General features: G+C 43.6%; 3 protein-coding genes across 10 annotated transcripts; 1 reads left to right on the top strand and 2 right to left on the bottom strand.

The window, feature by feature from the left end:
- Positions 1 to 7,976: 7,976 nt before the first annotated feature.
- On the bottom strand, positions 7,977 to 18,583 carry ythdc1 (YTH domain containing 1). Of its 4 annotated transcripts, none has more exons than XM_022768427.1 (16): positions 18,416 to 18,583; positions 15,641 to 15,754; positions 15,237 to 15,535; positions 14,747 to 15,149; positions 14,368 to 14,430; positions 14,182 to 14,276; positions 13,819 to 13,927; positions 13,582 to 13,699; positions 12,815 to 12,899; positions 12,581 to 12,735; positions 10,408 to 10,487; positions 10,054 to 10,090; positions 9,701 to 9,740; positions 9,531 to 9,596; positions 9,255 to 9,446; positions 7,977 to 9,154 (listed from the first exon to the last, which is right to left on the bottom strand). In XM_022768427.1, the coding sequence occupies exons 1-16, from the start codon at positions 18,441 to 18,443 to the stop codon at positions 8,966 to 8,968; spliced, it is 2,073 nt and encodes a 690-aa protein (XP_022624148.1). In that variant the 5' UTR covers positions 18,444 to 18,583; the 3' UTR covers positions 7,977 to 8,965. The 4 variants fall into 4 exon arrangements, with proteins under 4 accessions (XP_022624148.1, XP_022624151.1, XP_022624149.1 ...); XM_022768430.1 differs by having other exon boundaries at positions 14,786 to 15,149; XM_022768428.1 differs by having other exon boundaries at positions 14,747 to 15,146.
- Positions 18,584 to 19,131: 548 nt separating this feature from the next.
- Positions 19,132 to 19,889, top strand: ufc1 (ubiquitin-fold modifier conjugating enzyme 1). Its single transcript, XM_022768423.1, has one exon. The coding sequence runs from the start codon at positions 19,280 to 19,282 to the stop codon at positions 19,793 to 19,795; it is 516 nt and encodes a 171-aa protein (XP_022624144.1). The 5' UTR covers positions 19,132 to 19,279; the 3' UTR covers positions 19,796 to 19,889.
- Positions 19,890 to 20,104: 215 nt separating this feature from the next.
- On the bottom strand, positions 20,105 to 25,882 carry fktn (fukutin). Of its 5 annotated transcripts, none has more exons than XM_022768419.1 (10): positions 25,276 to 25,882; positions 24,984 to 25,040; positions 24,582 to 24,779; positions 24,221 to 24,367; positions 23,972 to 24,102; positions 23,494 to 23,626; positions 21,112 to 21,241; positions 20,902 to 21,056; positions 20,516 to 20,640; positions 20,105 to 20,336 (listed from the first exon to the last, which is right to left on the bottom strand). In XM_022768419.1, exons 1-10 carry the CDS (start codon positions 25,375 to 25,377, stop codon positions 20,123 to 20,125), a joined length of 1,392 nt encoding a protein of 463 aa, XP_022624140.1. In that variant the 5' UTR covers positions 25,378 to 25,882; the 3' UTR covers positions 20,105 to 20,122. The 5 variants fall into 5 exon arrangements, with proteins under 5 accessions (XP_022624140.1, XP_022624139.1, XP_022624141.1 ...); XM_022768418.1 differs by having other exon boundaries at positions 24,582 to 24,782; positions 25,276 to 25,881; XM_022768420.1 differs by having other exon boundaries at positions 20,902 to 21,035; positions 24,582 to 24,782; positions 25,276 to 25,879.
- Positions 25,883 to 27,804: the final 1,922 nt, after the last annotated feature.

Here is a 27,804-nt window from a genome sequence, read left to right as displayed (position 1 = left end):
GTGTGTGTGTGTCTGTGTGTCTGTGTCTGTGTGTGTGTCCATGTGTGTGTGTCTGTGTGTCTGTGTGTGTCTGTGTGTGTGTGTGTCTCTGTCCATGTGTCTGTGTCTGTGTGTGTGTCTGTGTGTGTGTGTCTCTGTGTATCCGTGTCTGTGTGTGTGTCTGTGTGTGTCTGTCTCTGTCCATGTGTGTGTGTCTGTGTGTGTGACTGTGTGTGTGAGTGTGTGTGTGTGTCTCTGTGTATCCGTGTCTGTGTGTGTGTCCATGTGTGTGTGTCTGTGTATCCGTGTCTGTGTGTGTGTCTGTGTCTGAGTGTGTCTGTGTATCCGTGTCTGTGTGTGTGTCTGTGTGTGTGTCTCTGTCCATGTGTGTGTGCCTGTGTCTGAGTGTGTCTGTGTATCCGTGTCTGTGTGTGTGTCTGTGTCTCTGTCCATGTGTGTGTGTGTCTCTGTCCATGTGTGTGTGTCTGTGTCTGAGTGTGTCTGTGTATCCGTGTCTGTGTGTGTGTCTGTGTGTGTGTGTCTCTGTCCATGTGTGTGTGTCTGTGTGTGTGTCTGTGTGTGAGAGCGCTGCCCCGCCCCTCACACACAGGGTCAGAGAGAGAGAGGCAGATGAACTTCTGTGTAGGAAACAGTGAAAATGCATCATAGACGAATGTCTTAATCAGAAATGGAGTTGGTGAATGTGCAGAACTTTTATGTTGCAACAACAAATACGAAAACTATTTTCCTAATTCCTTCAGTACCAAGAGCGGAACACATAATGTTGGATGGTTTCAAAATTCGATTAATTGCCCAGCCCTAATCCCTGTTCACTCAGATCACCTGGTTCTGTGATAAATTCCCACATTGTTGCTTCAGTCAGAATCTTCACGTTCACAGATTTTTATTTTGTATTTCATCATCTATAAATAGAGCTAATTAAACAGTAGTAAAGGAATCATCAGGTCTTAACGACCTCTCATTAACCTGCACGTGTAGACTTCTACAGGTTTGGGTTTAAGGACTTGTTGCTATGACAAGAGATCCAGATACATTTTAAACTAGCTTTGAAGAACCTGGACTCAACCAAGATCTGAGGTTTTCAGTCCTACGACGGTGGGTCACCTGTTACCAGCTACATCACCATGGTAACTGACACTGAACTACTACTAACCAATCAGATCACTGGAAACACTGAGTCATCATTCTACAGGATCCTGACAGGGACAAAAGAGATAATGGTAAAGTGATCAATGAGAATGATAAGTAGACATCTGTATTGATCAGTGATTGATCACAAAATAAATATAGAATAATATTAAAGCTGTCTTTGACCTGAACAGACAAGTGAATGATTCATCAATGAACTGATTTATCGATCAATAGTAACATACAGACTCTTCCTGTCTGAGGAGGAGAAGACAGACACAACTCACCAGGAGAACAGGCTCCTCCTCCTCCTCTCTGACAACTCCCCCGCTTCTTCCTCCTCTTCTTCCTGCTCCTCCTCTCCAGAGAGTCCAGACGACGGCCGAGGGAGGCCAGAGCTCCTCGCAGGAGGCGCCGCACCTCCTGCCGGTGAGCTGAGAGGAGGCGGGGCAGGAGGGAGGAGCAGGGGCAACAGGGGGGAGAAGGAGGAGCAGGAGGGGGAGCCACAGGGGGAGGTGGAGAAATGAGTGACAGAGGGATGTGAGCAGAGGAAGAAAGAGGAGAACAAATGGCAGAAGGAGGAGGAGGTGAAGAGGAAGGAGGAGTTGGAGGAGGAGACTGAGAAGAAGAGTGATGATAAAGGAGAGGAGGAAGAGGAGCAGAACGAAAAGGAGGAGAATCATGGAGAGAAGGAAGAGATAAGACGAAAACAGGAGCAGGAGGAGACGAGAAGGGGGGAGGTGAAGGATGGATGGATGGAGGGACAGGAGGAGAGGAGGAAGGAAGAGGAGAAACAGAAGAGGTAGGAAGGGTGCAGGGAGGAGGAAGAGGAGTAGGAGTGGAGGAAGGAGAGAAATAAACAAGAGAAGGGGCGGTAGGAAGAGAAACTGGAGGAGAATGTGACATAAAAGGAGCAGAAGAGACAGATGTGGGAGGAGGAGGAAGATGAGTGGAGGAAGCAGAGGAAAGAAGAGAATGACAAACAGGAGGAGGAGCAGATGAAAGAGAAGAAGAAGGGAGGGACGGGGGATGAGGAGGACAGAGAGGAGAAAGAGGAGGAGGGGTAAAAGATGATGGAGGGGAAAGAATGGAGGGAGGATGAGTTGAAGGAGGAGTTGAAAGGAAGGAGGAGGCACAGGGAGGAGGAGGTGAAGAGGAGGAGGAGCTCCAAAGAGGAGAGAAAACTCCTGCAGGAGAAGAAACGGCAGTCAGTGCCCTCACTCTCTCTTTCTACATGTAAACACCAAGTCTCTCGCCCAGATCTCACCTGTTTGTGTTCCGCCGTTATCACCCTCATCAACCAGTGGGAGGACAGGAGTCGGGGTCAAAGTTAGCAGGCCCCGCCCCCGATCGTCATTGTCATTCACTGTCAGCGGTCGAGATAGCATAGTGGAGACTAGCACAGAGAGAGAGAGAGAGAGCGAGAGCGAGAGAGAGAGAGACAATGCCGATTTAAACGAATGAGTTTGAATTAATTAATCAGTTTGAGCGTTTCCCTTTGATAACAAAATAACATTTTTAATTTTACACAAATCTGAAATAAAATTTTACAATTTACATAATTTATAAATATTAACGAAGTAAAAATATTTCTATAGAATAACTTGTCTAAATGATGTTTACAAGCATGTTCTGATATTAGATAAAAACAACAATAATAACAAAAAATATGATCATAACAATAACAATAATTATGATGGTAATAATAATAATAACAATAATAATAATAATAAAAATAAAAATAAAGATAACTCTTACGAATTGATAATTTATTCAGTGTCAGGAAAGTCGCCTAATATGAGCAAAAAACAAACAAAAAAATGTATTAAAAACTAAAAATCTTTAAAAACGTTGCAGCTCTCACTTCCGCTCGCGAGATTTCACCTACTGCTGGAAAAATCCCAAAATATTTGTGTAAATCTGCAGATTTCAGCGTCAACTGATTGACTAGTGATTTTGACGGTTTTCTGTCGTCACAGCGGGATTCTGCGTGGCGTAACAAAAAGGTAACTGCAGAAAGCGGGACTGTTGCGGTCCGAGGTGAGGATAAACAGGGATTTGAGGGAAATAAAAGGAAACTGATCGAGCTAGCTGCTGTTAGCTGCCTAGCAAGCTGCCCTGTGTGTGAAGCCGTTAAACAGGAAGAACCGGGACACTTTAACGGTTCATTTTACCTTTTTCAAGCCCGACGGGTCCGTTAGTCGCCGTTAAATCCTCTTATTTCTCATTTTTAGTGGTTTGCCGGCAAAAATACCGAATCTGGCCGGTATTTCCAGTGGAATCGGTGCCCGTTATCGCATTAGACCGGCGTCAAGCTAACGGAAGTCATATCGACTGAACTTCCAGTGTGAGTGTCAAAATAAAAGATCCTGGGCGGCAAGCGGAATACGTTTCAAATTAAAGCATAATGAAAAGTAGTTACACAACTCCCGGAGGAAGGTTTTTCAAAGCAACAGAGCACATATTAAATAATACTAAAATAAGATGTGACGAAGACTCTATCTATCTATCTATAGTAGCAAGAAATAGTATGTGAACCTTTTGGAATGTCATGGTTTTCTGAATAAATTTGTCATAAAATCTGATCTTCATCTAAGTCAAGAGTATTGACAAATATAATGTGTCTAAAATAATAACACAAGAAAAAATCTGATCTTTCATGTCTTTATTGAACACACTCATTCAACATTCAAAATGGCAGTGGAAAAAGTAAGTGAACCCTTAGAATTAATAACTGGTTGACCCCCCCTTAGCAGCAATAACCTCAACCAGGTGCTTCCTGTAGCTCTGGATCAGAACTGCACATTGTTGAGGAGGAATTTTTGCCCATTCTTCCTGGCAGAACTGCTTAAGCTCTGCCATATTCTTTGGATGTCTCATGTGTATGGCTCTCTTCAAGTCAATCCATAGCATTTCTATTGGGTTGAGGTCTGGGCTCTGTCTTGGCCACTCCAAAAGGCAGATTTTGTTTTTCTGGAACCATTCTGTTGTGGACTTGCTCCGGTGTTTAAGGTCGTTGTCCTGTTGCATCACTCACTTTCTAGAGAGTTTCAGCTGATGTACAGACATTCTCAGATTATCCTGAAGAATTCCCTGATAAACTTGGGAATTCATATTCCCCTCAATGATTGCAAGCTGGCCAGGCCCTGATGCTGCAAAGCAGGCCCAAATCATGAGGTTTCCTCCACCATACTTTATGGTTGGGATGATGTTTTCATGACGATATGCGTGCCTTTCTACGCCAGATGTAGTGCTGGTTTGTTTTTTCCAAATAGTTCAATCTTAGTTTCATCAGCCACAAACTTTTGCCAAATACTGCTGTGGAGTGTCCAATGTGTCTTTTGCAAACTTCAGGCGATCAGCAATGTTCTTTTTAGTAAGCAGTGGCTTTCCTTCGGGTGTCCTGCCGTGATACTGCTTGTTAATGTTTAACGTATTGTTGACTGGTATCTCAAGCGCTGGATGTTGTAGGGCTGTCTTGGTTGAACACGGCCTCTGCAACATTGGCGTGGACATCGGGGGGCAGTGCCCTCTGGAGTGGCAACCGGGTGGTGGTCCCCATCTTTAGAAGGGTGACCAGAGGGTGTGTTCCAACTACCGGGGAATTACACTCCTCAGCCTCCCTGGTAAGGGTCTAATGCCAGGGTACTGGAAAAGAGGGTCCGGTCGATAGTTGAACCTCAGATCGAGGAGGAGCAATGTGGTTTTCGTCCTGGGCGTGGAACTGTGGACCAGCTCTTTAGGGTGCTGGAGGGAGCATGGGAGTTTGCCAATCCAGTCCACATGTGTTTTGTGGATTTGGAGAAAGCTTACGACCGTGTTCCCAGGGGCACCCTGTGGGGGGCACTCCGGGAGTATGGGGTGGATGGTCCCTTGTTAGTGGCCATTAAGTCCCTGTACCAAAGGAGTGTGAGTCTGGTTCGCGTAGCCGGCAGTAAGTCGGACCTGTTCCCGGTGAGAGTTGGACTCTGCCAGGGCTGCCCTTTGTCACCGGTTCTGTTCATAACTTTTATTGACAGAATTTCTAGGCGCAGCCGGGTGGTGGACGGGTTTGGGTTCGGTGGCAGGAGGATCTCATCTCTGCTTTTTGTGGATGATGTGGTCCTCCTAGCTTCATCGAGCGCCGACCTTCAGCTCTCGCTTGGGCGGTTCGCAGCCGAGTGTGAAGCTGCTGGGATGAAGATCAGCACCTCCAAGTCTGAGGCCATGGTTCTCAGCCGGAAACGGGTGGATTGCCTGCTCCGGGTCGGGGGGGAGGCTCTGCCTCAGGTGGAGGAGTTTAAGTATCTCGGGATCTTATTCACGAGTGAGGGTAAGATGGAGCGGGAGATCGACAGGCGGATTGGGGCGGCGTCAGCAGCGATGCGGGCGCTGAACCGGTCCGTTGTGGGGAAGAGGGAGCTAAGCCGGAAGGCAAAGCTCTCGATTTACCGGTCGATCTACGTTCCAATCCTCACCTATGGTCATGAGCTTTGGGTAATGACCAAAAGAACGAGATTGCGAATAAAAGTGACCGAAATGAGCTTCCTCCGCAGGGTGGCCGGGCTCAGCCTTAGAGATAGGGTGAGGAGCTCGGTCATCCGGGAGGGACTCGGAGTAGAGCCGCTGCTCCTCCATGTCGAGAGGAGCCAGTTGAGGTGGTTCGGGCATCTGGTGAGGATGCCTCCTGGACGCCTCCCCCGGGGAGGTGTTTCGGGCATGTCCCACCGGGAGGAGGCCTCGAGGTCGACCAAGGACACGCTGGGGGGATTATATCTCTCAGCTGGCCTTGGAACGCCTCGGGATCCTCCCGGAGGAACTGGTGGAAGTGGCTGGGGAGAGGGCTGTCAGGACCTCTCTGCTGAGGCTGCTGCCCCCGCGACCCGGATCCGGATAAGCGGGAGACAACGAGTACGAGTATGAGTAATTGTTTAAGTTTATTATTATTATTATATTTTATTATTATTTTTAATTAATTAATCAATTTTTATTATTTATTTATTCCTCCATCTTCTTTTCTCTGACCTATAGTTCTATTCTTATTACTGCTTGCTCAGTTGTTCCTATAGTTTATGCACTTATCCTAAATGTGATTTATGCCTTTTTGATTGTCATAAACACTTCCATGTTGTGATGTCAAGTCATGACTGTGATGATGTCATCTTCTCCAGGTTCTGTTCAGCAAGTCTGAGTTCCACAGTCTCAGCTAGGAGTTTATTCACTTCTCCATGCACAAGTCGAATGTTTCGTATCCGCTGCACAAGTTTTTCAAGATGCTTGATTGGATAACTTGGAATAGTTCAAAATAAAAGTAATCAAAGTAGGTATTAAAGTAAGTTAAAAAAAGCGACATTATAGCATTTCAAAACAAAAGCCAACAGACTGACTGAAACCCTGCTCCGCTGATATATGTGATTGGTAAGCAGTGATGTTGCTAGGTACGCGTCCTGCGTCCCTGACGCATTAAAATCTGAAAAGACGCAGTAAACTGCAACTCATTTTTCCCATGAAAAACGACACATTGTGAACAACAACTCGTGTTTAAAATCACAGTAACTAGCAAAAGTAACTTCGCTGTCAGCAGACCGGGCAAGCGCTGTTTCAACCCTCTGCGCATCTACTCTGCGCAGACGTGATCCCCTGTGTACAGTATTGTGACATGCTAGTTTAGCTACTACCACAACAATTAGCCAGTTACCGCAGATTTCATTTCAACAATTAAAGATACGAACTTCATAGTAGTAAATAAACTCATGTTTCCACTGCTCGATGCTGTGTTCACTCATGTCGACGTCTAGGGGACGTGCTGTAATGAAATAAATAAAACATACTCCGGTGGCGGTGATGAAAAATACTTTAACAGACTTTCCACTGTGTTAGTTAAGTTTCATTTGTGTGCTAAAAGTTTCACAGTGATTGACTCAGTTCATTTGATTTAGTTGATGTTCAGACAAGAAGATTTTGGTCTTATTTTGGTGACAATTTATTTGTTGACTCTGTCATGGTGATGAGAATGTTTTGTTTATGTGTTAAAATCAGCACTTTTATTGATAATTTATTTTGGTACTACAGACACCATTTTGTTTTTATTTGAATTTTAGTAATTTATTTTGGTGCTATTTATGTTGCTACAAAAATGCTATTTTATTTGAATTTTGTATGTCATGCCGCTGTGACAGTTTTGCAATAAACTTTTCAGATTTGGAATCTTATTTGTTTAATTTCAGATACATTTTGAACATACATGAATATATCCGTTAATTATAACCATATCATACCACCATCAAAGGAGTTTAACACTACAAATTAAGAAATAGAAGAATATAAGAAATACATTTTTATTTGGGACCCATTGAATTTCCCAGGGACCCACTCACATTACCAACTGTGGGTCCTGGGGACTCACTACATTGAAAACCTATCAACATCACTGGGTAAGTATCAGTGGATATTGATTGGTTGATTTTCACTGTAGTATATTTTGGAGTTGTAAAATTGCAGATCCTTTCACAATAAAAGCCCCGTGTTTCCTTCCTGTCAGGTCACCCAAAGACCAGAGTGTTTGTAAGTCACGGCGGCACCAACGGTTTGTACGAGGCCGTGTATCATGTTATGCCGCTAGTCTGAGTCCCGCTGTTTGCCGATCAACCCGATCACCTCGCCTGTCTGAGCCGCCGCGTCGCCGCCATCGTCCTAGACTCAAACTACAACCTGAAGTTATGTGACGGTGGTGTTGAAGTCATATGACTTTTGTTGAAGTCAGTTGACGGTGGTGTTGAAGTCACGTGACGTTGAAGTCGTGACGGTGAGGTTAAGTCATTTAAAGGTGGTGTCATTAGGTGTTGACACGAGGTGAATTGTGCTTGATCTAAACAGGAAGTAGGTGACTGATAAACACTGACCAGGACAGAAACACACAGTTTATCAGCTGACAGGATTTAATTTGACTTATTTATTGGAGCATTAAAAATGTTGGTGGTTGTTTCTCTGTCACTCCAACACAAACCAAATCCGAACAAAATAACTCAGTCAAATTTCAGGCTTTTATTTTGTACAAAAACAAGCACAGGCTCCACCTCCTCCGTTGTCAAACGGGAAACAAAGTTTTTACCATCAAATGTTACATTAGCACTGAGAGTGAACACGGGAGGTTTGGTCATCACAGTCACAACCAATCAGAGAAGGAAACAGGAAACTTTTACTTTTAAAACAAAACAGGAAGCAGAATTTCTCTCCAGCAGGAAGCGACCCCAAGCTGAACTAAATAAACTACTACATATGATGTGATTGTTTATTTTTTCATGTTAATAAACCTGAAAACAAAAATAAATAAACATCCTGAACAAGTTTTTATTTAACATAAAAAATAAAAATAAAAATAATTCAAAGTGATTTGAAACGAGTTTAATTTGAAGGATTTTACAGGAAATACTGTCCATCCTTTCACAATAAAACAAGCAATGATTGGAGAGATGTTTAAAAAGTTGTTGTGACAACCCCTCAGAAGGCAGCGACCCTCATGTTGAAACCTCTGGACTAAACACTGAAACATCAAACACAGATCTCGTTTCATTTGGTTTAATTAATGTGGAGCAGAAACGTGACGGAGCCGTGTGACAGGCATGTCTGGTGATGATGTCACAGGATCTTCAAAGTAAGAGTTTTGACCAAACTCACCAGATTTTTATTCTTAGGTTTTTGTTTTTTTTTTTATTTTATTCACATAAAAACTGATGATGTCATCAAGTAACTCATTTTTGTTTACATAATTTTCAACAAAAACAGGAAACCAGCCAAAACCACAGCTGACTGTCAAAGTAAACCCCCCTGCAGGCTGACAGGAAGTGACATCATCAGATCACCTGCGGTACCGCCCCCTCTCTTTGTCTCTCTCTCTCTCCCTGTCTCTGTCCCTTGCTCGCTCTCTCTCTCTCTCACGACGTGGTCCACCGCGCTCACGCTCCCGCTGACGCTCGCGCTCACGCCGGCTGCTCACCACTGCCTGTGTTCGCCGCAGGAAGTCGTCCACACGCATGTCGTAGTCATGCTGCATGATGGGAAAAAAAAACACAAGAGAGAAGACATCAGACCCATCCCTTATCAATAAGATTTGATCAGACTTTTGATCTACAGAATGACAAACTGACTGGGCTGGAGGTGAAGGCACGGTGTTGCGGCACTCTCTGCTTGTCTCTGAAGCGAGGGGGCGGAGCCTCATGTGGTGGCAGGGGGGGGTGGTGGTGGTGGTGGTAGGCCTGGTGAGGAGGTGGAGGGGGGTGGCTGTGGTGGTAGTAGGGGGGATGATGGGGCGGCGGTTGCTCCACACCGGGGTACGCTGCCTGATGACAATCACATCACATCATTAGTGTCTCTCGTCAATAACCTGGATCCATCAGGACAGAGGATCAACAACAGAGTCGTACCAGAGTTTGCCAGGGAGCCGGAGGACCCACGCTGTGGTGATAATCCCTCATGTAGTCATTATAGGACTGAAACGCACAGGTAAACACAGGTGAATACACCTGACACTGAGGCCAACACCTCAGGGTGATAAATTAAGCTAAGCTAACATGCTAAGACATTTGGGACTCACCCCGTTGAGGAAAACATCTCGTCTGACGCTGGAGAAACGCCTGAAAACAAACAGTTAAAATCAAACAGTAATTTCTGTTGTCGATAAATCATGTTCACAGCGTGTTGTCAAAGTTATTTTCTGTGGTTTTAATCTGGTGAACTCCTGATATTGATTTCTCTAAACTTAAAATATACAATCTAACAGAATTTCAAAATAAAGGTTCCTTAGTCAGACATTTCCTGTTCTTGCTCATCAGTCCTTCATATTTTCAGTAAATTAAACCGTTTTAATTTTCACACGTTTGTCATGTGTTAGTGATGAATGCTGCTGTAGCTACGCCCCCTCCAGGTGAGTGATGAGGTGTGTCTCACCTGTCCACCGGCTGGTTACGAAGGTCCTGGATGAATCCTGAAAGTGAAACAGATTCTTCTGTGAAATCTTTTCAGTTTGTTTGTCGGCAGCGATTCAAGGAAAATGTCCAGAATCCAGTCGACACAAAAATTCATTAAAAATAACAAAAAAGAAACCAAAACAAAACAGTTTGAAAACAATCAACAGAAAAAAACACATTTCATAAAAAAAAAAAATGTATATCTACATCTATATCTATATAAAACAAACAACTAAATTAAATTTTTACTAAAGTTTTGAAATGTGTTTAAAGCATTTCTGGGACGTTTCACTCAAACACTGAAACCGAAGCTGCAGCTTCTCAGATTAACGACCTGCTCGCTGGCTGAAGTCCGGCGGACCGTCGGCTCGCGGCCGCTTCCTGCCGTGGAGGTCGTACTCTTCAGGTCGACGCCTACATAAACAAGTCAACAAGTAAGACACACGCAGCCGCACAAATACAAATACACACACACACACACACACACACAGAAAAACTCAAATTCAAACAGAAAAACTGAGTTCTACTAAAACTAGGTCTGAGTCTCCAGGTGAGTCACAGGTGAACGCCTGTGACCCTTTACATCTAACCTCAACTTCATGACCATCTGCCAATTACACGCTGTCTACCAGTCCTCCAGTTGTCATCTGTCAGTTTTTACTTGTCCAATAAAGGTTTTGCGTTTTTTCTGGACCAGGTCTCTGGGGGTCTCTGGGGGGTCAAGGCGGTCTCCAGGGTCTCTGGGGGTCTCGGCGGTGTCTGGGGGATCAAGGGGGTCACTGGGGTCAAGGCAGTCTCTTGTGGTAAGGGGTCTCTGGGGTCAAGGCCATCTTCTGGCGCGTCGAAGGGGTCAAGGCAGTCTCTGGGGGGGTCTCTGGTGTGTTGAGCTGGTCTCTGGGGGGGTCGAGGCCATGTCTGGGGGTTGAGGGTTTACCTGAAGGTTGTCTTACGGTGTCTGCGGCCGTCCTGAACGGCGCGTATCGAGCGCATCGGCAGCCAGGGTTCGAGGGCGATGTGGTCCTGCCAGGCGTCTAACGGGGGGTGGGGGGGGGGGGGGGGGTCGAGGGGCTGACCGTTAGTAAAAACTGATTCACTGTTCGACGGACAGAAACATTTTGACAGATTTGTGTCACACACACAACAATTAAAAAAAACAAACAAAGAAGAAGAACCTCAAAGGAACAACATACCGCTTGTGTTGTAAATGTGGGAGGGGCTGTTTGTTTGTTTGTCAACAACACTTTTATAAAAAAAACAGTTTTTCTCCTCATCAGTCCATGTTAAAGGCTTTTTTTTTTTTTTTTTTTAAAAAACCCTCTTATTTTGAAAAGGTGGAGGGGGGTGATGATGATGATGATGATGGTGCAGTCCTGTCAATCAATACACAAAGCCCCGCCCACTCATCCCAGCCCGCCCCCTCCAGACCAGCAACAGTCCTTCAGACAGAAACGACAGATTTTCAGGTCGTCGCTCCGTCGTCTCCTCCCTCCTCTTCTCCTCCACACACACACTTTATATTCAGTTCATAAGACCGACACACACACACACACACGTTAACAACCAGCTCTCAGTCCTGATTCAGTGTGTGTGTGTACTGGGGGAGGAGGGGGAGGGGGATGGGGGTATATAACTGTCCTTCATGGAGGGGGCGGGTCATCATTTTTTCAGTCCAAAAGGATTTTATTTTTTTAAGTAGTCCATCTTTTCCTTCATGTATCTCTGAAATTTTACCTTATTTGACCAGTGAAGAAGCCCCGCCCCCTCAGATATCCCACACCCTCTCATGGGATATAGTCCAGATGCCCCACCCCCTGATTGACCAACCTGCATCACCTTGTCAAAGACCAGAAACAGTCCGCTGGGAGCTCACAGTCCCTCACTTTCTCTCTCTCTCTTTCTGTTTAAGTTCTACCTTGCTCGCCCCCCTCCCTCCGTCAGTCCAGCCAGTGACGCTCATCCTTTTTTGCTTTTATTCTGAAAGGGTCAGCCACAGTCCAGCTAAAAGCCAAATATTTAGATTTTTAAAAATTCCGAAGTACGAAACTCCTGCAAAGAAAAAGAGCTTCAAAGAGAAATTCAGCAACAACAAACTTTAAAACTCTTGGCTGCCGAGTTTAAAACAGAAAGCAAAAGACTACAAATTATGTTTCATTGACAAAAGGAGAAATTAATAAAATTAAAATGTTGCTTAACTTAAGCTAAAATAAAGACAAGAATTTAAGACTTAAACTAGACTTTGTTAACGACCATCGCCCCAGGAGGACTTTAACTTCCTGCCTGACTTTCAGACTTCAACCACAGACGCAGAGGCGTAGCTCCGTTGGAAAGCTCCAGACTGGAAAAACCACAACAACCACCACAGAACCAGCAACGCTAGCTACGGGATAGCTAGCCACTGGCTAAAGGCAGCGGCGGTCTCCGTTGTCCGGCAGCAGGTGGCGCCGTGGTCGCAGCAGGAGAAGAAGAAGAACAGGAAGCGGGAGGAGGAGGCTTGGTGATTGGCTAACCTTCCCGGTTCGCGTTGAGGCGGTCGGCCTCGAGGCCGGGGCTCCGATGGTGTCCGGCGTTTGTGACGAACGCGGCGAGCAACCTGGTGGACATCCACGCTCTCGTCCAATGGGAAAAGGGCACAGAGCTGAGCGCCGACGTCTGGTTGGATCTCCTGAAAATGATTCGACAGTTTAAACAAAATATTAGAAAAAACTTGTAGATTAAAACAGGAAGTGAAGCAGTGAGCTCACCTGTCCATCACGTCCGATTTTGACGGGCTTATGTTCGTTCCAGGGGTTGGACAGGTGAGCTGTCTTAGTGAAAGGAAGTTCCCTCCTGCAAACAGCAACACCTGTGTGTTACACCTCATCTGACTGGAGAACAGTTAAAATAAATTCATCAACACATTTCACACACTGCAAGCAACTCTAGCTCCTGGAGGACACAGGTCAGCTCCATCAGGCACCAGAGCCAGCACCTTTTAGTAGCTGTTTTACAGCCCCTGCTACCTCTGTCGAGGTTGTCATGCCCACTGAGAGCCCTTTCAGCGTATGTTCACCGCCTGCGTCTGACAATCCGAAAAAGGTCTTCGTTCCAGTGCTTAGAGCACCTTGGTGAGGAAGGATGAAGTAGAATGAAAGTTACGTATGCAACTACGGTTCTATGACTCCTGAAAGACCTCCAGAGCTTTCAGTCAGAAGATTCTGTAATTACAGATTCCCTGATGACACTGGAAGATACTCCCCCTCTCGGGTTATCCGGAGTCACGGGTGACATTGTTCGTATAAAATACTCGACCTGCGTGTACGCAAGACGCCTCCAACACTCCTCCAGGATTCACAGAACCGTAGTTACATGTGCAACTTTCATTTTGGTCCCAGGTGAGAGGCCAGACCAGGAGCCACTCAAAAACCCTGATGGTTCAGATATGAAGGGATCCACAACAGAAAAGGAATGGCTGGACAAACTGGGCCCATATATTCTAAGTGTTGACCCACTTGTATTTTTTGTTGTTTACCTGCAGAGCCAGTCGATCTTAAAGACTCCGCCCAGCATCTTGGCGTTCATACCAGCAGGAAGAACCCAGTGGATCGGAGACCCGCCATGATGAGACTCTGATGCCAAACGAGCAAAACCTACAGACGAAGCAGACGAAACAAAGGAATTTAAAACTTTAAAATATGTTGACAGAGAAATTTGATGTTCCAGTAACATTGATCATATGATAAAAATCAATTAAGTAAATGATTATTACCTTGGAATTTGCCGCTCTCTCTGACAGAGAAGACGAGGACGACGCTCCGAGCTGAACGGAAAGCGGCATTGAGCTTCTTCTCATTCACCGGCAGCGTCGACCACACGCCCTGAATATCATTAACATATCATAAACTCATCGTTTAACATTACAGACAGGTGTGTGTCTATATGACCTGACATAGACAGGTGTGTGTGTGTCCACAGGTGGACTCCAATCAAGGTGTAGAAACATCAGAGATTAATTTCAGTTTGTGAAATTGTCTAAACTGTTAACGGCATTTAAACCTTTCTGAATCAGCTGTTCCTGAAACTCTGATGTCAACAACACTAATTAAAAACCTGTCAACGTTAGCTAGTGTACCTTCGCTTTAGCCAAGGAGACGTTTTCATGGTTGTTGCTCTTGATGAGGAAGAAGCGAGCATCTCGCAGGATGTAACGCAGCTTACTGGTCGGATCTACAGGAACACAGGAGGAGTAATCTGATAACTAACAGGAAACTAAAAGGATTTCTCAGTGTAATAACGGGACATGAAAACATCGCCTTACTCTCCATCCCTTTGCGAACAGCTCGGACTGACGAAGACAACTTCTCCTGCTTCTTCTCTGAACCTTTTCAAGATAAAAGCACAAACAGAAAACTTTATTTTAACAATGGGTTTTATTAAAAAACATTCACACAATTCTACTGCAGAAAATCCAGTGAAAAACAAAAAATTATACTAGAGCAGAAAATAAATAAAAAACTCATTAATCTGAAATGTATTTCATTAATAATAACTTTGTATTTAGAGGTAAACTTCTTATTGGCTCATTATGTTAATTCATCCACAGGAAACAGGTGACGATGACAAGCTACAGGTGAAAAAAAAAATTGAAGACATGAGAACCGGAAAAAGCAGAAAGTTTTTGTTGTTGTCATGGTTACCTGAAGCCTCGGAGGCGGAGCCCGAGTGAGCCGACTCACCATCGTCTGAGAAACTGACAGAGGAGGCGGAGCGTGAGTCGCCAGCCTCGCTCCGAGTGTCGTAGTCGTTACCCTCGCCACCGCCACGTCGCTCGTACTCCTCCTCTTCCTCCTCCTCTTCCTCCTTTTCTCCTTCCTCCTCCTCCTCCTCTTCCTCCTCCTCTTCCTCCATGCCTTCCTCTTCTTCCTCTTCCTCTTCCTCCTCCTCCTGATCTTCCTCTTCCTCCTCCTCTACATGGGAAGCTGCGGGGGAGGAGCTTCCTGACCCCTGCTCTGAACCATACTCTGCTGCTGCCTCATCCTCTGATTGGTTGTCCTCCTCATGGGGGGAGGGGCTTGCCCGCCGCTCGTCACGCCGCAACTTCTGAAGACCAGACAGGAAATGAATGTGATTGGCTGAGAGCGAAGTAGTGTGTATGTATGTGTACTACAGTAACGGTAGTACCAGTACCTGGCTCAGACTCTCCAGGCCTCTCTGGGAGTCACGGCGCCGTGTGTCCTCTCCTCCACGGCTCCTGGTTGCCTCTCGGGCCCCTCGCCGCCCCTTTCTCTCCTCGTAGTATTCGTGTCGATAGCCGGTGGCGGCGTTTCGGCCACGGGGGCTGGACGCCGTCTTCTTAGAAGAGGAGACGACAGGCGGGCCTGGGGCTCTCTTATTGGTGGATGACGATCTGGAGGGGGCGTGGCCTGACGAGGGGCGGAGCCTCTTCAGATCATGGCTGTCAGAGCGCTCGCTCTTCCTCTTTGTTCCTGACAGACAGAAGGATTTAGATGTGATACAGGACAAAAGCAGGTGTTCGTATGATCCACTGGTTTCAGAGGCCGGACCAGTAGAACAACCAGTAACACCAGTACCTTTCTTGTCGCTGACGTCTCGCTCACTCTCAGGGTTGTACAGCTCGTCATCCTGGTCTGGAGCTTCAGTCAGAATATCCTCCAGCACGTTCAGTTCTCCATCTGAAACAACAACTTTATTTAAACTTTATTTAAACGTTATTTAAATGCTGGATCAGGACACAGAGGTTTGACTTCAGTGTTTTTATTTGTTGTGGTCTCTCTTCTCTGTAATTTTAGATATTTGTAGTTTTATATAAAAACTGTGTCTCTGAAGAGTCAGTGGAGGAGATGAACCAGGTTCAGAACTAGCCTGGTTCACTTCACTGACATCGTTTTTATAATTGACAGTTACTTTTCAAAGAAAACAACAGTAAACAGCAGGAAACACCAGAGGCCTGTACTACGAAGTAAGTTCAACATACCCAGGATAACATTTAGTTATCTGGCTTGACTGAACCTAACATTGACGTCCTGTTAACCTGTACGACGAAGCTGTGTGTCAACGGGCTCAGTTAACCCTGGGTTTACCTGTCCGTCACGAGCGCCTTGATGTGAAAGAGGCGGAGTTGTGAATTCTAAGCACCATTGTCTGAATCATGAATGAAGTTCTTAATATGATATGAGAAGACACGGTGACACCTGCAGATAAATTCAGTTATATTGTAAATAAGTGCATGAATTATCATCATGTTTGAGTATTTTCGCTCTTCAGTCTGATGATGAACAAACTGTTATGAACATGTGATGCAGATAAAACAGTTAAAGTTAATGTCAGACTGTTTCTGCAGAGAGGAGAGAAAGAAAAGAGGAGAGGAGTAGTTCATGTCTGATGAGTTAGACCGGTTAAAATGTTCATTTATAATCATGCAAATAATTGGGGCGTCAAGTAGCGCAGTGGGTTGTGCAGGTGCCCCATATGTAGAGGCTACAGTCCTCGCTGCAGTCGGCCCCGGTTCAAATCCCAAATCAGACGGCCCTTTACTGCATGTCATTCCCCCTCTCTCTGCCTCCTCATTTCCGGTCTCTCTCTACTATGCTATCAATAAAAGCATAAAAAAATTATGTACTTAAAATAATCATGCAAATAATTAACAGTGTGTGGCTGATTGTTCTAATCAAAGACATCAGAGGTTTAGTTTTTATTTCCAGTCATGGTCACAGAGTCTCCTCATGTCATTCTGAGCTGCAGTAATGAACAAGAGAGTAAAAGCTTCATCACTGTCAGGAATCCTATCAGATTAAAGAATCTTTGTTCAATTAAAATGAAGCTATAATAGTTATTATATATTTATTTAGTGATAAACTCTCTGTGAATTTTTTAGAAGCTTAGTATTACAACCAGAGTGGACACATGGAAAGACCCAAACAGGAAAACTATTACACTGATTTATATGTTACATCTACTGCTCGTTATTATTGACCACTTTATTGTAAAGTCTTTTGTAAAGTCTTTTTGATCTGATCCTCTGAAGTTAACCTGCGCCGGAGCAGGTTAGGAGTTCAGCATCAGTTACCATGGTGATTTACCCCGATAACAAATGAACCACAGTCATAGGACTGAAAACCCAAAGTTAAACCTGAAGTTACCTCGATAACCTCAAATCTTACTTCGTAGTACAGGCCTCTGCTCTGTCTAATGAGGTCTTCAGAATGTCTTGTTTTGTCCAAGCCACAGTTGAAACCCAAACATTTTCTTTCAGAAACCACCACAGCTTCACATCAAGAAGCTGAATCACCATCGACTTGGTAACTAATGGACTGTGATCAGTCTGGCTGGGCTACGTTTACAGGTTGTTTCTATGCGACGCAGGGGTTGTTGCTCATTACATGTGTCAGTAAATATAACGGTGTTCCACGTCTCTGTGTTGTTTTTATCATTTTATTACAGATTGTGTCCGGCTGAACCGACACTCGGCCAATTTAACATCTAACAACGTCTGTCTGCGACTGCCCGACTGATGTCACTTCCTGGAGCCAATCAAAACTTGTTGACTAAGACTCTTCTCATGGACTAAGGTTAGATTGACGTGAATGTGTGAATATTGAGGAGGACACAGACTGTAAAACGTCTTCAGCCAAGACAATCAGCTTCTGTATATAATGTTCTTTAGTGGATCGTCTGTTAATATCATCGATAAAGTCATAAAATTATAAATGACTTTTCATTTAGACTAATCGATTGGTGGGTTGGTGGATCTATAGAAAAAGATATGAACCTGAATCCAGTACATCCACATTTACAGGCTGAAGTAAAACTCTATGATTTACATGTGATCTCTTTGTAAAGTGTCACGATATTAACAGTTTAATAAATCAGCACTGGTGTTTAACAGGTTCAGGGGAGATCCAGCTGCAACAATCCACTGTGATGTTTATTTCCCGTTTGCTTTATTATGACGTCATTAACCAATCACAACCTGGTTGATGCGAACACAGCGTGGATCAGAACAACTCTGCGTCAGGTTACATTTGAGTTAAAGTGAGTGAAACAGCAGAATCAGATTTCTAAACGGACTCTGATGTCGTGGCTGCACACAGCGGGGAGGCGTTAGCCGCCGACGCTAACAAGCATGATCACTGAGAGAGAGGAGACCCTAACCGGCTGCTGGTCACACACTAAACACATTAACTAGTCAACAGTCACCAATTAACGTAATCGGCCATAACTTATCAATAAACCTATCCATTATTGATTATCAACTGAAAGGACCAAGTATCAACAGAACAAAGATAGCACATATGCTAAAGCTAACAGCTAACTGTGGCTGAGAAAGAAACCTGCTAGCGCCTCACCTTTGTCCTCGCGCCGGTCGGCCGCCATCACCGCCGCTGTGACGTACAGAAGTAACTGCGGGCAAACCGGGTTTTAGTTTGAATTAAAGACAAAATTATAATCAGAAAAACAGATTTAGAGCAGCTGAAAGAGCAAATGGCGGACGGTCTGTTGTTGAAACTTCTTGTTCTTCCTCTTGTCAGATCTAGCGTTCAGTGTTACTACCGCCACCTTCTGGACCGGAGCACCTCACACACCTGGCTTTACATTTTATTGCACAAATAACAGCAGCAACAAACGGCGCGAGAGGGAATATGTCGTCACAGTGACTAAGAATATTACAGACAATATCAAAGATTAATTTTAGTGTTTTTCTACGTTTGGTTTTACTGCCTGGGTCTGTTTTACAACAATAACATGGATAATGGCTGTAGAGGACCAAACAAACTAGTTGAATTGTTTTGTGCAAAATAAATCAGATACAAATAACCTCAGTTGTTTTTTCAGGATTTTTTTTATTTAGTTTCTAGGAAACATTTGAATTTACTGACTTGCGACAGGATTGACACGTTGTAGAATGATTTTTATTGGATAGATAACTATAAACAACAGTCAGGGCATCTTCTCATATTTTAATGATTATCAATATCACATCATCAATCACCAGGGGATCCATTGCAGCTTAACGTTTGGAAGGTTTTCTTTTGAAAAACCTGTAGAGGAAGTTATTCGTGTTGTTGACTCGGAGCAGCTTCTGTATGGCGTCAGACCGGAAGTCCACGTCAGTCCTGAGACAAGAACTGCATATTGACTGAAACTCAGACTGGACCCGTTTTATTTAAAGCCGTGTTAAACGAGAACTTTTATTTTCTTCTGGAGTCCAAATGGCGGACGAGGCCACGCGCAAGGCCGTGTCGCAGATACCGTTGCTGAAGACGCACGCCGGACCGCGAGACCGCACGCTGTGGCCGCAGCGGCTGAAGGAGGAGTACCAGGCTCTGATCCGGTTCGTGGAGCAAAACAAGGCGGCCGATAACGACTGGTTCCGTCTGGAGTCCAACGCGGACGGCACGCGATGGACCGGTACGTGTTGGTTCATCCACGAGCTACTGCGCTACGAGTTCCGGCTGGAGTTCGACATCCCGGTGACGTATCCAAACACCGCGCCAGAGGTGGCGGTCCCGGAGTTGGACGGGAAGACCGCTAAGATGTACCGCGGCGGGAAGATCTGCCTGACCGAGCACTTCGCGCCGCTATGGGCCCGGAACGCGCCGCGCTTCGGCCTAGCGCACCTGATGGCTCTGGGACTTGGACCGTGGCTCGCCGTGGAGATCCCGGACCTGATCAGTAAGGGGCTCGTAGTTCACAAGGAGCGGCAGCGCGAGGAGTCGGTGGAGTGACGTCCCTTGACGGAACAATAAACTTACAAACTTGTGACAGAACTGTTTGTGTTTGGTTCAAAGTAAAACTGAAGAAAAAATTTACAGTCTGGTGGAGAAGTCATTTTAATATGAAATTAAACAGCTTGAAATTAATGACAAAATCTGGGCTAATTATGAAAATGATCTCTAACATATCCGTAGATAACTATTATTATTAGTGTTATCGGGGGGATGAGGTCATCATTCTGATATGAAAACAACAGTTCAACTTGTTACAGCTTTTTTACATTTGGTCTTTATTTGAATGCTGTTGATTTTATTTTCTCATCTTCATGGCATTTCCTCTCAGTAAACTTGGATAACCTCCGCCCACTCAGACAGAAGCCAAACCCCGTTTTCCTGCACGTTGCTCGGCGACGTCTTCCAATCCCAGCTCCTCATTGGGACACTCCAGGAGGCGCCATAATTCGCAGTAACGTAGTCAAGTGTTTCGCACGGAACGCGAACTTTCAGCTCAAGAAGCTCCGCCCAGCAGAGCGAGAACCGGGGGAAGACGTATCTGACGAAAAACACAGAAAACTTCATTAACAACAACGAGGAGAGAATGAGACAATATGAAAGAACAGGTGTTTTATTACCTGTTAACAATTACGTTTATTTGGAGTCGTCTGTTTATATTGACTATATTTCACAAACACACACCTATAGTTAACGTAAAAAAACCACTTTTTTTTTTACTTGAACTTCCTCCCGCTCTTTGCCTGCGTTCCTCCGTTCCAGACGATGTCTTTGTTTTCGTAGAAAAAAAAAATGTCCAGTTTGACATCCTCACTCAGAAATGACAGCTCCAGACTGTCTTCCACCTAAAATTCAAAATAAAGGACAAGCCTTCAAAATAAAGTGCATATTAGCTTCAGAGTAAAATAAATAGTGTGAATATAAATGCATATTAATTTCAAAATAATATACAAATCTGACTCAGAAAGAAACACAACCCTTCAAAATAACACACCTGCTTCACAAGTATGTAATGTGATCATGAAATAGTTAGCTACAGTATTACAACATTAATGCAGACAAAAATGAAAGTTTCAATAGGAGGACTAAAGGAAATAAAGTTATACCTTTCCAAACTTGTGTTTGAGAGACAGACCGGCGTCTCTGAACGCTGCGAGGATGTCTGTCCTGAAGTCTACGATGAAAATCCCAATATCAACGTCACGACTGTACGAGATAATACTGCACTGCCTGAACCAGCCTATAGAGGGTGAGAGACATCCTTTCGTTATGTTGTGATGTTAGCATGTAAGCATGTTAGCATGTCAGCATGTTACCTAAACAGGTGCCGCTGCTGAGCCAGAAGGGAATGTCGAGGCGAGCAAGTGTTCGAGCGGCTAAATGAAGCAACGACTTCACTTTCCTGCGAAAATCCACGGCTGCTAGAGATGAGTCGTCAGGGTAGAGCTACATTCAAGGGGGAGAGAGAGAATGTTATTTTATCTGATTTTAAAGCTTTTATTATTTTATATTTTGCCAAAATTAATATTTTTTAATTAATTTCACCAAAATTTATAAATCATGAGTCATGGTCCATTTACCAGCTTTTAAAATGATCTCATGGTCTTCATCATGTGACTGAAAGCTCAGGTCAAGAACAACCCTACGACCCTATTGAAAGTGTAGTGCTGATTATTACTCCGACCGGAAGATAAATCACCTTTTTTGAGGCTTTTCCCATGGTCAATGCACACAGGTCACGTCCATAGGCGTGGCAAAATGGCTCCGTAGCACCACCTAGTAATTTTTTAAAAATTGAGCTCCCTCTCTGTGTTTCACCTACATGCACGAAAAATCGGTAGGCACATGTAACATGCCAAGCCTCACAAAAAAGTCTCATGGACCTATACCCTAAACCAAAAAGGAAGTCGGCCATATTTAATTCAATTTGCAATTTTGGTGCTGTTTTTGCGATTTAGGGGTCATGTACTTTAACAAACTCCTAGGGAATTCATCAGATTTACATGATGGTCGGTGAATCTAATCTTAAGACCTTTGCAATGTTAAATTGCAAAGCTTTTGAGTTTTCGCTATAGGAACCGCCCACAGCAGCGTGGCAAATTTCGATCCTTTGCCATGAAAAACCAACTCGATCTGATTCCAACACAAATTGTCCAAACTGCCTCAAACTTTCTGTGTGTGATTAGAGTCCCGCCCTGAACACACTCATACGTTCATCTTCAGTGATACTCATAGCGCTCCCTTGTGGAAATGGGAAGTGTCACGTTTTACACTTTGATATACTGCTCATAGCAGGTTGTTCGAATACATGGTTAGGAAATGCTTAACAACTTGATGATGTACTGTAGTTAAAACTGTGACTTTTCATGACACAGCCTGCCCATGGCGGCACGGGGAATTTCGATCCTTTGCCATGAAAGTTCAACTCGCTATAACTCTAGCATACATTGTCCAAATGGCCTCATGGTGTCTAGGTTTGATAAGAGTCCCGCCCTGAATAGACCTATATGTCCATATTTAGTAATACTCATAGTGCCACCTCTAGGCAACATTTAATATTATGATTAACTTTTCATGTATTATTCCTAGTGAGTTGACCTGGCACTCAAAAAAATGGTCAGAAAAAAAATTGTAGAAGATGCTGATGCTTCATGCATGTCAATTAGGAGTTTTCACTTAAGGGTATGGCTCTGGCGGCAAGTTAAATACAAAACAGGAAGTGGCTCTATGTCTGTGACATACTGTCGAATTCTAAGCTCATTGTTGGTTTATTCTCATCTTGGGACCGGTGCAATTCTACAGTGCAGAGCTTTTGAATTATCGACAAAGGACCCGCCTGTGGCGGCACACTGAATTTCGACCCTTCACCATGAAGTTGCTATAACCTCAGCCTACAGTGTCCAAACCAGTCGAAACCTTATAGGTTTGATGAGACTCCCGCCCTGAACACATCTACATGCTCATATTTAGTAATACTTATAGTGCATAGCACTACTCAATACTCATAGCATACTTTATCCAATATTACCCAAATTTCACATTTGATGACAGTCTCACACTGAAGACATCTGCATACTAATATTACATTATAGTCACACTGCCACCTACTGAAAACAGGATGTAACTCTTATGTGACAATCATTTACATGACATTTTCATTGTAAGGTCTGATATAGAGCCTCATGTGTAGCTATTATGTGGTCTCTGGCTCCATCAGGTGGTCACAATTGCACATAAAATGCACATGAAAATCCTTAAAATCTTTTCTGTTGCCACATAGTCTGTGCAATGAATCTTACCCCATGAGCGCAGTGTCCGGTGGTTGTTACGATGTGCGACTTTAATCTTATTTATAACTATCTTCACATCATCTCTTACACATTTTGTTTGCCGTTTTCGTTATTTAAAAAAAATATTCACTTTTAATTTGTAGAATTCATGTTTAAGATATTTTAAATGCTACCATTTTTCAGTCAAAACATTTGTCAGAATTTTGATTTCTGCTTCTGCTTTGTAAAATATTTTCTCCTTTATTTTTAATTTAAAAATCTGTTTAACTTTTTTTTTTTTTTTTTAAATACACATGTCCAATAATTATTTTCACTTTATTGTTTTAAAATAGTCTTTTCTTCTTTTTTTATTTTCACACCATGTTTCCTATTCCTCCTTTCACATAAAAGCCCTGCGTTCTATCAGACCTGGAGAAAGTTGCGGGCGTCACGGTATCGGCATTCCAGGAAGCGGGCATGTTGCTGCTCGGACAAGAAGCGGGAAATGTTGCGTGGGACTTGAACATCGAGGCCGTCCAGGACAGTCAGGACCAGCTCCGGCCTGCACGGGTCGACCATACAAAACATAGATGTTCATTAACACGCATTTAATTAATAATTAAAGCAGATGACCACAGCTGGTTCATCCTCAGGGAGATGATGATGATGATGATGATGATGATGATGTCTCCTTGTATGTTTAGTTGGTCCCCAAAGTCAATTTTGCAATTTTTTTATTTAAATTTTTTAACCCAGAAATGTAAACTTTGGAATTTGGACCAGAATCTGAATCCTCTCTTTCATCATTTGTGTCTTTGCTTTGCTTGGTCTTCTGCTCTGCTCCCAGTGTCTCCAACTCTGATCTAACATTCACTCAATCATTCATTCTGTATGCAGAGTGTTGTACCTGTCATAGGCTCCGGCGTGATGTCCGTAGTCGAGCAATTTGAATGGAGCGAAGCTTCGGTCCATGTTAGCTTTGAGGCGTAGCGCTCCATGCCACAGGTAGTTCCCGCTGCGCTCGTACAGGAACACCACCTGGGACAAAATACATTCACCACTATGTTGTGTGGTTTCTATGTGGTCGCTACCTGTTTCTGGGTGGTTGCTAAATGGTTGCCATGTGGTTGGAGTGTCACCATGTGGCCCCACCCACCTGGATGATGTAACCATGGAGGCGGAACAGGAGGTGCAGAGGGATGTCCTCTCCTGATAGGGTGTCAAGACTAGCCAATCGCGGGTCCTCTCCGCGCAGCTCCAGCAGCTCGAAGCCTTTCTGCTCAGCGGCCAACAGGAAGCCAGGCTGATACGGGGAAAAACAAACATTTTACCTGAAAATAAATTGTTTCATAATTTAAACACAAATTCAACAAATACAGAAAACTATATAAATACATGATAAAGTAAAAGAAGGGATGATGATGATGATGATAAACAGTTCGATCATAAACGACATTTTCACAATTTCTTAGGTTCTGTTAATTCCCACCGTCTATTTGGACTGATTACATACTCACATCGTACTTCCACAGGTTGGCATGCAGCGCGAACGACGTGATTGGCCGGTTGGTGCACAAGAAACTGCAGTGCGGCTCATGCACCTGCCGGTCGCGCTGCCGCAATGCATCCTGGGAGAGCAATGTGAGCGCTGCGATGTCGGTAAGAAACATTGGCAGCCGGAAACGCTGCGCTAACGCCAGGAACTTCTTAACCGTCTGCTGTGGAGAAAAATAAACAGGACAGTTTCCATGGAAACGGTTACCACAACAGTGATGGACAGGTTAACATTTAAATATTAGAAAACAGGAAATGAGTCACACACAACTAAAAGGGACGCTACCAGCTAATATGGTGGCTATTGGCTAACGTTGAGGATAACCCATAGGCTAATGGTGTGGCTAACATAAGTGCAGACTTACCCATTGGACGTCACTGGCACTCAGGTGACCTGTTCGACTCAGGATGTGAGGTCCAGACTGCAGAATGTTGCATGTTGGGTAATATTAGAATCAGAAAGATAGAGAAGATTCTGTGTTTAATGTAAAATGTCTCCTGATGGTGACACTGTTGAGTGTTCCATACACAGATGTCCCTGAACGCAACAAACTGCAGCGTTACCACTGTTATTGTTGTCATTTACAATATTTTGTTAACAGTATTTTGTTGTTGTGCAGCTTTCATTTTATTGTTTACCGTGACATGTGTTCTCACCTTGCCGACGTACTTCCGGTAGTAATACAGCTGAAACAGCAGGAACACGGAGCTGCTGGCTATCAGCAGCGATAAAACGGCTGTCCTGTTCACACGAGGCATCCGGTAACCCTGCACGGGGATCCGCTCCTCATGACATCAGCATCGGAGCTCTCCGTCCGGGATTAAATGCGGCAAAATCTCACAATGGCGCGAATAACACCAACCTCTCCGCGGCGTCAAGAGCCACCGCCATCTTTAAATCGACCGGAAGAGGAGGACGACCGCTTCCTAATGAGACCTTCACAGTAAAAGCCTGAAGCTGACATCGACAAAACATTTCTTTTGATTTTACTTTTGAAACCAAAAGCAACACAAGAGATCAGCGCCATCAAGTGTTGAGAGAAGAGATGAAGGGCAAGTTAATACAAAATGAATACAAGCAGGGGTAAATAAATGACAGAAGTAAACAAATCAAATAGAAAGAATGAAGTGAAAGAATAAAACGTGTGATAGACCTTATAAATAAATGATTTTGGCTGTTTTATGATTTAACTTGGATCATTTTGTGACAGTTTCCTTTAATAATACTGCAAGGTGGTTTTATTAGTCAATGTACATTTATGAAAGTAACATTTTTGCCATGAGTATTAGATTAATAATAAGTGACATTGTCTTTAGCCCCATTCTATGCTGAACTTGTCATTAACATTTGACATATTGTTGACATATATTATTCTAATTTTATGTCTGTTTTCTTCTGCTTGTTGTGCTAACATGTTTCTTTTTTCATTTTTAGATCTTGCAACTTTTTAGACGCCCTTCTATATTTTTTATCTCACCGCACAATCCTTTTTACTCCCTCACCACATTATCTTTTGTGTATTTTGTTATGTGAAAAATTTCATCATGTTGGGAGAAACCAAATATAATATCTTTGAATGAAATTAAATGTTGAGAACTACAAATGTCTGCCCAGACTTTTTGAATAACTGCAGGTTTATAATAAAAGAGGGAAACATCACATTAATATTTTAAACCTCTGAAGGAACTTTAACTTCTTTGACATTATTAGAATAAATCCCGTGGTTACTTATCATTAAACTCAAACTGAAGCAGCAGAGAAGTCGGCAGACAACCAGTTAGTTTGTGCTTCTTTATATTGTGTTGTGCTGCACCAGAGGCCTGAGGCCTGTACTACAAAGCAAGTACAACATACCCACGATAACTTTTAGTTATCTGGCTTGACTGAACCTAACATTGACCATCCTGATAATCTGTACCACAAAGCTGGTTATCAACTGGCTCAGTTAACCCTGGGTTTACCTGTCCGGTTATGAGCGCGTACATGTGAAAGAAGCGGATTTCTTAATTATAAGCAACATCTTCTGAACCATGAACCATGTAGTTCTTAATATGATATGAGAAGACACGATGATACCTGCCAGTTACTTCGGCTATAACCATGTGCACAAGTGACATTCAACAAGGTGAAATATAAACAATATGATCACATGACTGGAGTAAAAATTGAAAAAAATATATAATTAGGCTAATATTAAAGTCAGATTAAGGATATATTAAGGTTAATGACAGAATGTTTCTGCCGCAGAGAGGAGAGAAAGAAAAGAGGAGAGAAGTAGTTGATGTCTGATAAGTCAGACCAACTGAAATGTTTAAAAATTATAAATCAAATTTAGAATCAAGTGGTCGAGGACCTCAGGGGAACAGCGCCTAGCACTGGGACTGCCGCCGAGCCTGTTTCCCAGCTATGCCTGGACAGCTGGGAAAAATTTGTGTCAGACCCTTGGGTTATGGCTACTGTGGCAAATGGATACAGAATCCATGCTCCTCTCTGCAGCAGAAACAGTCTGACATTAACTTTAACTGTTTTCTCTGCATCACATGTTCATAACAGTTTGTTCATCATCAGACTGAAGAGCAAAAATACTTATTTACAATATATCTTTGGTCTGACTTTAATAGATATTATATTTAAACATGGAAATAATATATTTTTATTCCAGTCATGTGATCATATTGTTTATATTTCACCTTGTAGAATATCACTTTTGGACGTTGCTATCACTTAACTAATCTGCAGGTGTCACCGTGTCTTCTCATATCATATTAAGAACTTCATTCATGATTCAGACAATGGTGCTTAGAATTCACAACTCCGCCTCTTTCACATCAAGGCGCTCGTGACGGACAGGTAAACCCAGGGTTAACTGAGCCCGTTGACACACAGCTTCGTCGTACAGGTTAACAGGACGTCAATGTTAGGTTCAGTCAAGCCAGATAACTAAATGTTATCCTGGGTATGTTGAACTTACTTCGTAGTACAGGCCTCTGAACTGACATTACTTGCGATACTTTAAACACAGACCTTTTATTTGTAATGTAGTGTTTTAAATGTCGGTATTTTTACTTTAGTGAAGGATCAGAGTACTCACCCTGCACAGACTGTAGGCCTGTAACTGTAATAGTACTTTACATTGTGGTGCTTTTACTTATGCACCCAGTGACACACACAAACAAGATGGCGGA

This window comes from Seriola dumerili, unplaced genomic scaffold (assembly GCF_002260705.1).
Source record: "Seriola dumerili isolate Sdu_G_001 unplaced genomic scaffold, Sdu_1.0 BDQW01001588.1, whole genome shotgun sequence".
NCBI classification, from domain to species: Eukaryota; Metazoa; Chordata; class Actinopteri; order Carangiformes; family Carangidae; genus Seriola; species Seriola dumerili.
The sequence above is the reverse complement of the archived record's forward strand: the minus strand, read 5'-3'. Positions and strand labels throughout refer to the sequence as shown.

Excerpts from the sequence above, each read along its gene's own strand:
- ythdc1 (XM_022768427.1), bottom strand. The coding sequence starts at position 18,443 with ATGGCGGCCGACCGGCGCGAGGACAAAG. Across the intron at positions 9,741-10,053 it reads CGTAACCAGCCGGTGGACAG|GCGTTTCTCCAGCGTCAGAC; the intron begins GTGAGACACACC and ends GTTTGTTTTCAG. Across the intron at positions 9,597-9,700 it reads GAGATGTTTTCCTCAACGGG|TCCTATAATGACTACATGAG; the intron begins GTGAGTCCCAAA and ends TGTGCGTTTCAG.
- ufc1 (XM_022768423.1), top strand. The coding sequence starts at position 19,280 with ATGGCGGACGAGGCCACGCGCAAGGCCGTGTCGCAGATACCGTTGCTG.
- fktn (XM_022768418.1), bottom strand. The coding sequence starts at position 25,377 with ATGCCTCGTGTGAACAGGACAGCCGTTTTATCGCTGCTGATAGCCAGC. Across the intron at positions 25,041-25,275 it reads ACCGGAAGTACGTCGGCAAG|TCTGGACCTCACATCCTGAG; the intron begins GTGAGAACACAT and ends AACATTCTGCAG. Across the intron at positions 21,057-21,111 it reads CAGCAGCGGCACCTGTTTAG|GATGTCTCTCACCCTCTATA; the intron begins GTAACATGCTGA and ends ACATAACGAAAG.